General features: G+C 52.5%; 1 protein-coding gene across 1 annotated transcript; it reads left to right on the top strand.

The window, feature by feature from the left end:
* TOR3A (torsin family 3 member A) lies at positions 1 to 6,563 on the top strand. The gene is made up of 6 exons (XM_026854015.1): positions 1 to 148; positions 535 to 648; positions 1,415 to 1,680; positions 2,326 to 2,501; positions 4,843 to 4,967; positions 5,471 to 6,563. The coding sequence occupies exons 1-6, from the start codon at positions 1 to 3 to the stop codon at positions 5,719 to 5,721; spliced, it is 1,080 nt and encodes a 359-aa protein (XP_026709816.1). The 3' UTR covers positions 5,722 to 6,563.
* The last annotated feature ends 4,121 nt before the right edge of the window (positions 6,564 to 10,684 follow it).

The following is a 10,684-nucleotide window of genomic DNA, read 5'->3' as shown; positions in this document are numbered from 1 at the left end:
ATGTGTATAAGAGACAGGTACGAAGCCGTGAAGAAGCACCTGGGAGCCGTGGGTGCTCTCTCCAAGCAGTATTGGCGGTACCTGGCATGCAAGGTGTGGCAGGAGCACTGCGATGAGGAGGAGGAAGAACAGTCCAGCCCCAGTCCAGGTAGGCACCTTCCTCCTTTCTCTCCCTCTCCCGTGCCCCAGAAACAGCAGCAGGTCCAAAGATCGGGCTGCTGTGCCCCAGCCGCTGGGGATGCTGTCCCTCCTTCCCCACGGCCACTACCCTGGGCATCCCCCTCCTCGCCGTGCCTCGGGTTGCCACAGACACGTGTGTGGGTGAGGGAAGCATGCTGGCACCTGATACCTGAGCCCGCTGCCCACCGGCACGCGTTTGTTCCCGCTCCCCGCAGCCCGAGCTGCCTGGCGGGGCAGGGTCTGAGTCCCCGCACTTCAACGAGGGGACATTAACCAGCCTCAGCTGGGCAGCCGCACAAAATGCCAAGACAACACTTGCTGGCACGTCTGTGCTCAGAGTGCTGCCTTTTCCAGGCTGGAGCTTGCCTCTGGTGGGCCAGGATTACCTGGAGATCCTCTCTGCATGGTACTGCAGCTTCGGCAAGTGCTGCAAGACAGGAGACTGCAGGATCATCAACGATCTCACGGGTAGGTGCTGCGCTGGGCTTGGGAGACCCTAAGTAATACTTGTCTCTGCTGCCTCTTCCTGTCATCTCTTTTGTTGTTTGTGGGGCTTTTTCCTTTTAAAAAAGAAACAAAAAACCCCAAACCAACGAAAAAGTATAATTTGGTAAGTGATGCAAGTAAAGGGCATTTCTGGTCAGGGTTGTGAGCTGGTGGGAGGGTGAGGGGCCAAGCTAAGTCCAGTTTCCCATTATTCATTTGTAGTTCTGAGACTGCATGAGAGTTTGTTCCTTCCTGTACAGTGTATCTGCTCCCGTTCGCCCCAAACCCTGCCTTCATCCGGTAGCTCCCAGGCATATGGAGTGGGATCCAAACTGGCCCCATACCCAGCCCCAGGTCAGGAGGGAACACCCAGATCTGTGTGTAAGCCCCGCGCAGGTGTCACTGCATTTTGCTTTCCCTGAGCCCTCTGGTACCTGTTTCCTCTGCTGGGAGCTCATGAGGGCATTAGGGCTCCAGTGCTCTGCAGTCATCAAACACCTCCTCTACTTCCCAAAGGAAGGAAGGAAGGAATCAGCAGAAGATCTGTGTCTGTTTGCAGGCAGGGCGCAGGCAGCTGCCTCAATAACCCTGTGGCTTTAATGCCTCTTCAGCCTCCTCTCAGACAGGCAGCCCCACCAGCAGGGCTGTGGGCCTTAGAGCTCTGCCATATTTTCTCCTCTAATTTCCACCCACGGCAGCAGCTGGGCTTGCAAGTTAAGGCTGAGCTCTTGCCCTCTCTTTCCTGCAGGGCTAGAAGCAGACCTCAATGAGCAGCTTCATGGGCAGCACTTGGCCAAAGAAGTCGTTGTCCAAGCAGTGCAAAGATTCCTGCAGAGCCCACGGCCAGAGAAGGCTCTGGTCCTCTCCTTCCATGGCTGGTCTGGCACAGGCAAGAACTTTGTGGCTCGGATGGTGGCCAGTCACCTGTACCGGGACGGGCTGAAGAGCGAGTGTGTCAGGGTGTTCATCTCACTCCTCCACTTCCCCCATCACAAGTACGTGGACTTGTACAAGGTGAGAGCCCACAATGTGGTGTTGCTGTGAGGATGGTGCTGGGTCTGGCGGGGGGGAACTTCATTTTCTTCACAGCAGCCCAGCTGGTGCTGTGTTTTGGATCTGTGAGTAAACACACCGGTGTTTTGGCTGCTGCTGAGCAGCGCTCGCACAGCCTCAAGGCTTTCTCCTTCTCCCCCTCTGCCCCCGCAGTCAGGAGGCTGGGGGTGTGCAAGAAGCTGGGAAGGGACACACCATACAGCTGATCCTGACTGACCAAAGGGATGCCATTTACCATTGTGCTCAGCAATAAAACTGAGGGGTTTTGGGATAGGAAGCCGTTGTTCAGAGACTGGCTGGACATCAGTCTATTTGTGGTAGGTGTGAGCGGTTGCCTTTGAATCACTTGCTTTGATTTCTTTCTTTCTTTCTTCTTCCTCTTTCCTTCACTTTTTGAACGACCTTTATCTTGACTCACTCATTTTCTTGATTCTGCTCTTCCTATCCTCTTCCTAGTCCCGCTGTGTGGAAGGGAGTGAGGCAGTAGCTGTGTGGTGCTTAGCTTAGCCAAGGTTAACCCACAGCATCCAGGCTCAGCCCCTGCATGGTGACCTGGTGGCAGCAACTGCTGCTGGGCTTCTCACACTCCTCCCTGCTGCTCTGCAGGCTCAGCTGAAGAAGCAGATAAGCGAGACTGTGCAGCTCTGCAGGCAGTCCCTATTCATCTTCGATGAGGCAGAGAAGCTTCATTTCGGCCTCCTGGATGCCATCAAGCCCTTCATGGCTCGCTATGACAGCAAGGGCCAGGTGGATTACCAGAGATCCATCTTCCTCTTCCTCAGGTGATTTCTGGGTCTCCAAGGGGATGGTGAGGAACAAAGCAATGGAATTTATAGCCTGAGGTGTGCGATATGAGGAGCTCAGGCTGCAGGGGAGGGGAAGATGTCCAGTTACTGCAGGAAGCGCTTGCCTCCATGATCAGTTTTACTTTCTGATGCTGGCATCCTCTCTGGCTATGGGGCATTTGCAGGAGTTGCTGAGGCCAGCTTAGACTGGCTCTTAGGAAGTATTTCTTTGCAGAAGGGGTTGTTGTGTGTTGGAATGGGCTGCCCAGGGCAGGGGTGGAGTCCCCATCCCTAGAGGGGTTGAAGAGTCAGGTTGACCCAGTGCTGAGGGATCTGATGGACTTGAGAACTGTCAGTGTGAGGTTAGTAGTTGAACCAGATGATATTCAAGGTCTTTTCCAACCTGGATGATTCTGTGATTAGCTGGGATACCTGAGTCTATGCTTTGAGACAAGAAACCAGTGAGAGTCAGAGCTAGTGTGGTGTCACCCTGCACAGCTGAGCAGGCAGATCCCGTACTCCAGAGAGCAAAGAAGGGGCTGTGGGTCTTGGTGGGAAGCTCTTGTGCAACGTGGCACTGTTAGTTGGGAGTGGGAGTTGGGCACTTCCCACTGCCTGGCCATGGCTGCAGGCAGGTCTGCCATCGGCCTGCGCGGCTGTGAGGCCTGTTCCTGACATCAGCTCAGCCTGTGGTTTAGTTGGTTTCTTTCCCATCCAAAGGAAGAAAGGACTCGGCATGTGCACACCCCAGTGCTGTCCCTGAGCCGAGCCTGGGTGGGATGCATCTGGAGGGAGACGTGGGACATCTCAAAACTGAGATGTTTTGTGATGTCAAGTAGCCAGTGAGACATGCCAAGGAGCAACAAGCATCTTGGGGCCCCCTTCAGTTTAGGAGTTACAGCCTTCAGCTTGGCTCTGGCAAGAGGTTCCCCTAGGCTGGGGTGTGGGCAGAGCATTTGCTTTCATCTCCCACCATCCAGGCAAGTGTTCTGACCTCCAGGCATGATGGTTCCCTGGGGAAGTTTCTCTCTCTGCCCATGGGGAGAACCTGTGTATGTGCCCAGTAGTAGTGGAGCTGACCACGTTTCTGTCCTGCATGGGCCCCCAGCAGGAGCCTTGGGGGAGGCAGCAGATTCTCCCTTGTTGCCCAAGGCAGGGTGGACATGCTGCTGGCTGCACTGAGCTGACCTCCTGTCCTACCTGGCAAGGCCTGCGGGTGTGGGGGGACACGTCAGCCCCTTCATGCCACCAAGCAGAGGGGAGCAGGGTGCCTTGATCTGCAGCAGTGTGTAATCCGGGGGGGGGTTCTATTGCACCCGGGGGCAGTGTGACACAGATGTGTTGGAGGAGGGCTGGCTCTGCCCCAGGGCTCCATTGGATGCTGGCCTAGTGTTGCAGCTTTGGCCAGGTTTGGGGTGGAACTGGCTGCCTGTCCTCAGTGAAAAGGAGCTGCTCCTCCCATAGTCTGGGCAGGAGCAGAATTGGTATGAGCCAGTGACAGCTTTTTAATTTTGCCTCCCCTCCATTTGGGGAATGGGTCCAGAGGCTCTGACACAAGAGGAAAGATGGGTGTGAGATCTGTGTCCCCCCAGCACCTCTCTGCCTCCCCCCTCCACCACCTCTGTAGCCAGCTGGTTCCCCATCTTGCCAGCTCATGGGTGGTGGGGCACTAGGGGCTGTTGTCTGAGGCTGTAGCCAACCCCTTGCCAGCACTCGGGGGCTGCCTGGCCTTGAACTGCTTCCCAAGGTGAGGGGCTGTCCTGGGACCCTCAGGCACTGTCAGGATCTCGCATCCCCCACCCCAGGGCTGCCCCCATAGTGGTTGCCCAGGGGCCTCCTCACGTGGGAACTGTCCTGCTTTGTCCCTTGATCAGGGTATGCTTTGCCAGGTTCTGGGCTGCCCCTCAAAGTCCCTGTCCTGGACCTTTACTTCTAGTGGGATTCCTGCCATGTGCTCTGCCCTTTGACTTGGACTTCCAGTTGGCTTGTTGAAAGTTTGGTGTGGAGCCAAGCATCACCTGCGAGGTCAATGGCGTCCCAGCCAGGACAGGGGGCTGATGGAGAGGGGGGATTCTGCTGGCTCCTGGTATCATCCTGGGAGAGAAAGCAGCTGCCCCAGGGTCTGAGCTGGCAGGCTGGAAGGTAGCTGTGTAGATGCCTATAGAAAGGGGCTCTTTGGGAAGAAAGCTGGTTCCTCCATGTGCTAGGATTTCAGATGCTGATCCTACACAGCAAATCCTTCGTTGCTAACAGAATTGCAGATGCCTGTCTGTAGAGGAGGCTGCTGGCAGTTCATCTCTGGGGACACGGTTGAATGACTTCCCTTCTGCGTCCACAGCAGTCTCGGTGGCAACACCATCAATGAGGTAGCCCTGAACTTCTGGCGAGCTGGCCGGGCACGGGAGGAAATCTCCATGGAGTTCCTGGAGCGGCGGCTGCAGCTGAAGCTGCAGGAGCCTGAAGGTAAGAGCCGCTTGCTTGCAGGATGCCGTGGGCAGGCTGCCCACAAACCTGCCCCTCTGCACCAGCTCAGGGCCTCACTTACGCAGGCGCCCCATCCACCTCGTGCTGCACAAGCGTGTGTGCTGTGGAACAAGCCTTTATTCCAACCCCACCCCGGGGTTATTTGTAATGAGAGCCCCTTCCTTCACTCCAATGAGCACAGCACTGCTGCAGCAGCGAGGTACAAGGAGGGAGCGAGTGGTGAGTCCTCCTTGCCCCCTTCAGCCCTGAAAATGGCCAGGTGGCGAGAGGCAGCCTAACGCTGCAGGGAGGTGTCAAGGCTTCTCTGGGGATTCAGGCTTCTCTTGGGCCGAGGTGGGCGAGCCGCAGTGACAGTCTGTGTTGAGCCTAAGCTCTGGCCAGCTCCTTACGAGTGGGTGTGTCTCTCCCACCATGTATGCAGAGGGATGACAGCTCTCAGGTGAAGCTTCTTGAAGTTTGTCTTGTCTTGCGTTTTGCTCCAGAGAACAATTACGCCTGCAGCCTCCTCCTTGGAGAGAACCTCATTGATTTCTTCGTGCCGTTCCTGCCCCTGGAGTACCACCACGTGAAGCTCTGCACGCGGGATGCTTTCCTGGCCCGTGGACTTCCGTACACCGAGGCAGCCCTTGACGAGGTGGCCAGGATGATGGTGTTTGTCCCCAAAGAGGAGAAGCTCTTCTCTGCACAGGGCTGCAAATCTGTATCCCAGCGCATCAATTATTTCCTTCCTTGAACAGCATGTGGGACTACACCAGCGGTGAAGGTGGTTCTGTACACCAGGAGCTGCTCTCCTGCACAAGGTCAGGCAGGTTACCAAGCCCTGTGCTTGCCCAGAGACAGAGACTTGTTACTCCGAGGCAGTTTGCAGGGGAGGAGGCACAGCCTGCCCAACCTTAACTCCTGGGACACAGGGACAGCCTGTGCTTGGCTGCCTTTGAAGTCTGTCCAGTCTTTTTTAAGTCCCTTCTTTTAGCAGATAGTAGCCTGAAGTAGTGATTGGGTTGTGCTGGCAGGTGCTTTGTTTCATGTCAGTGGGGACATCCAAGCCCTTGGTTTGTTACCATGTAATGAAGGAAGGCCTGAGACAGGCTGCTCCTATTGAGACAGTCCAGCATAAGCTACATCCTCATCCCTGTCCCCAGTTTTCTCTGTCACGTCACAAGATTGCACAGAACTGTTTTGCCAGAGCTTAGTTGTTTTTTTTTTTCTCTGTTGCTCTCCTGCATTCACAAGGTGTCTGCTGCTCAGGGACACCTGTGCCAGGATCATGGTTTGTGCAGGGCAGCCCCTGTATAGAGAAAATGACTGAATAATCTCCTCTGGAGATGTCAAATCCATAGCCTCTTGTTTTGGAGTGTCCCTCTCATTGGAGTCTTTCGTTGTTTGGAAGCAGTTGTGGGGATAAGATGAACTTCTACTGAATTTCTTTTTTTTTGAAGCAGTTGGGTGAAAAGCACATTTGCTTCACTGCAGAACTGTTGTGGTTTAACCCCAGCTGGCAACTAAGCCCCAGGCAGCTGCTCACTCACCCCCTCCAGTGGGATGGGGGAGAGAGAATGAGAGGACTAAAAGTGAGAAAACTCATGGGTTGAGTTAATAGGTAAAGCAAAAGCTGCCTGTGCAAGCAAAGCAAAACAAGAAATTCATCCACCTCGTCCCATGGGCAGGCAGGTGCTCAGCCAAGTCCAGAAGGCCATATCAGGTATAACAGTGACTTGGGAAGATAAACACCATCACTCTGAACATCCCCTCTCTTCCTCCTCCTTCCCCCAGCTGTATACACTGAGCATGACACCATATGGTGTGGGATACCCCTGAGTTGGGGTCAGCTGTCCCAGCTCTGTCCCCTCCTGACTTCTTGTGCACCCGCAGCCTGCTCACTGGTGGGGTGGTGAGAGGCAGAAAAGGCCTCGGCTCTGTGTAAGCACTGCTCAGCAATAACAAAAACATCCCTGTGTTACCAACACTGTTTCCAGCACAAATCCAACACGCAGCCCCATACTAGCTACTATGAAGAAAATTAACTCTATCCCAGCCAAAACCAGCACAACAATGAAAAAGGGGATACTAGTTCCCCTTTCAAGAGCAAAGGGTGGCTGAGGAAGATGGTGGCTGAAGGAACAGGCTGCGACTGCATTCAGATTTTCAGGGATGCTGCAAGCTTGGCTGCTCTTTTTTTTTTTTTTTTTTTTTTTTTTTTTTTTTTTTTTTCCAGTATGTTGCATGCTGTGTTTGTTTGGCTGGTATCAGCATTACTACACTGAGGGGCTGTTTGCTGTCTGGGTACTTGCCAGGTGATAAGTATGTTACAGCAGGACCAAAAAATTTCAACAGTGTTACTGGAATCACTGTGACCTCGAGGTTAAAACTGCCTTCCAACACAGCGGTGCTGGGGCGATGAGGTGAAACAGCACATGCCAAGGACAGGGTTTACCTCCCTGCACGCCGCGTGTGCGGACCTTGGATCTATTTTAAGCTTTGAACCTCTCCACGGTGCCAGTGATGAGCAGCACAACCTCTGGGAAAAGACTGATCAGACACAGGAGTCCCACAGACTCTGAGTCTGTGTTTCCCTCCAGGCATGCTGGCTCCACTATCTAAAGGAGGCTTCATAGTCCAAGGCAGGAAGCCGAGCCAGCTGCTTTCTTACTGCTCAGCTGCTGCAAAGGTAGTTTAAACTTACGTGTTGTCTCCAAGTTGGACCTTAGGGCCTGTGCCAGCCTGCAGTGTTATCAGGCACTCTTAAGACTTGGTTTGTGGTTAATCTCTGGACTCAAGAGTCCAGCCTGAAGCTTCAGCCTGGGGAACACCGGAGGGAGACGCATCCAGGGAAGAGAGGACACAGCCCTGCAGGCAGACACAACTTGGGGTGCGTTTCATAACCTGGGCAGGAAGTTTAGAAAGTTAAGTTAGTTGAAGCTTAGTTGCTTAGAAGGTTGTACAGGCCAGGATAAGCCATAATTTTTTTAAAACAGAACAGAATATTCAGGTGTCCAGGTTAGACTGATACTGCTGGGAGTGGAAGGGAGTCACTTTTTCAGGCATTTTGCTGGTGCCAGGCTGGGATGAAGTTAGCACATTAAGCAGGTCTCACTGTTTCTGATGGAGGTGGTGGTGTTTAGGAATGAGGGCAACTGTCAAACTGATGACACAAGACCCTGCGCTCTGCCAGGTCACACGTGTATGTTTCAGAATAGCATTTGATGATACAGACCCCACAGCAAGAACCGCTCTCCTCTGACCATGCCATGGCAACACTCAGTTCAATTTTAAGGGCATAAATAAAACTACTGCTTTTCTTTGCAATCTGGCAGAATTACATTATTTCTTTTTTTAACAGGTTTATAATAATCTTGTATTTTCTATGCAAAATAACAAACTTCATGTTAGTACAGAGCAGCTTCAAATATTCCTTAAGAAAAAAAAGCAGCATATACTCATGGGTTTTTTTGCCAATAAAATATTGCAACCTTTATTTAAAACAAAATGCAAATTGGCAAAACTTTGTGGAACGACAGGCAAAGGGGCCCTTCAAAGGGCCTTATTTACATCAAGTTTAACACTGTTCGCAGTTCACAGTCAGACGATAGTGAGAGAATTAAATTAGAAAAACAACCAAAATATATTACAATAATAATTAAAAACAAAAACAGTTGACAACACTGGTAGAATGACTGGTGATGAACATGTTTCATTTTAATCCATTCCTGCCCTCAGTGAGTTCACTACTGATAGCAACAGCGTGATGAGCCGATCGGGCTTTACCTCCCATGCACAACAGCCACATTTGGAAGAATGACCCCACTTTGGTACAGACATTTCTTACGGTCTCAGTGTTACAAATCAGTCAGTCAGGTGTCCCATAACCTCTTATTTCCTACCACCAGGGAACAGGCTGAAGGTTTTGTTCTACTCCCCGGGCAAGGGGAGTGCAACCCCAGTGCCCGCCCATGCTAGCTGGTGCCGCTCGCGCTGAAGCAGGAGGTTTCTCGGCATGCTGTAGTCACTCCCCTTTGGTTTTCCTGCCAGCTACAGATTAGCAGCAGGGCTAGGTTGAGTGTTTTTTAAAAGAGCAAAGACAGCAGCCTGTTATATTTGCAAAGTAGATCATCTGGATCCATCAGTGCTCATCACAGCTCCTGATGCCCAAGAGCACCGAGAAGCAAAATGGGGAGCGGCTTAGCTGCTAGGGAAACCTGCCTTAGGTAAGCAGTACAGACAGTGGGGCCTGGATTTCTCTACCCATCCTACCTGCCCCCACACCTGCTGCCCTTTAGCGAGGGGCTGCTCTGTCAGCACAGCAGCTTTGGTGCAGCTATTGCCCCATGCTGTGGGGGTCTAGTTCCCCCTGCCCGCAGAGAGCAGAGTGCCATAAAACTCTTGCATAAGCACGCCTGAGGAGATGTCAGCACATGTGAGTGTGACTGTTCCTCTGACACAAGGCCAGTGGTGGTCAGGAGAAATGGCCTGTGTAAAGAGGACGAGAACAGACAACCCCCCTTCCCCAGTGTTCCACAGCAGCAACATTGCTCTGTTCAATTCGGCTTTCCCGGCAGCTAAATTTGATGCAATCCCAAGACCCAGACTTTTAATTCAGCTTCACCTCTGTCCACAGTAATGAAGAATATGATTAAAGTGATACAGCCAAGTGCCCCACTTCTGGGGTTAAAAAAGGTGTGTAGCACAGGAAGAACAGAGACCCACCCCTCTAAGTCAGCCAGTTCCCACAGTAGCTAGAAGGAGGAAGTGCCCCTGCCAACTCACTGGTGTGACTGTGTGCTTTGTGCTTGGCATTATCAGGCCATACGTGATGCCAGCCCCTGTTGCAAATACATTTTAAATCATAGAATAGATCCTCCTGGAAAGTATGCTGGGGCATGTGGAAAATGAGGTGATTGGTGACAGCCAACATGGCTTCACTAAATAGGGCCTGACAAATCTGGTGGCTTTCTACAGTGGGGTTACAGCACTGGTGGATAAGGGAAGAGCAACCACTGTCATTTAACTGGACTTGTGCAAAGCTTTTGATGCTGTCTAAAGGGGAGAGACACGGGTTTGATGGATGGAGCACTTGGTGGATAAGGGACTGGCTGGATGTCGCACTCAAAGAGTTGTGTCAATGGCTCCATGTCCAAGTGGAAAGCAGTGATGAGTGGCATCCTCAGGGGTCAGGACTGGTGCTGTTTAACATCTTTGTTGGAAACATGGGCAGTGGGATTGAGGCACCCTCTGCAAGTTCACCAATGACACCAAGCTGTGTGGTGCAGCCAACACACTGGAGGGAAGGGATATCATCCAGAGAGACCTGGACAGGCTGGAGAGGTGAGCCCATGTGAACCTCCTGAAGTTCAACAAGGCCAAGTGTAAAGTCCTGCACATGGGTTGGGGCAATCCCAAGCACAGATACAGGCTGGGAGATGAGTGAATTGAGAGCAGCCCTGCAGAGAAAAACTTGGGGTTATCAGTGGATGGAAAACTGATTATGAGCCAGCAATGGGCACTTGCAGCCTTGAAAGCCAACCGTGTCCTGGGTTGCATCAAGAGAAGTGTGGCCAGCAAGTTGAGGGAGGGGATTCTTTCCCTCCACTCTTGTGAGACCCCCCAACCTGAAGTTCTGTGTCCAGCTCTGGGGGCACCAACATAAAAGGACATGGACCTGCTCAAGTGGGTCCACAGGAGACCACAAAGATGTTCAG

The sequence above is a fragment of the Athene cunicularia genome (assembly GCF_003259725.1).
Source record: "Athene cunicularia isolate RWA chromosome 8 unlocalized genomic scaffold, athCun1 chr8_part1, whole genome shotgun sequence".
NCBI lineage: Eukaryota > Metazoa > Chordata > Aves > Strigiformes > Strigidae > Athene > Athene cunicularia.
Note: the sequence above shows the minus strand (reverse complement) of the source record. Positions and strands in the feature narration are given on the sequence as shown.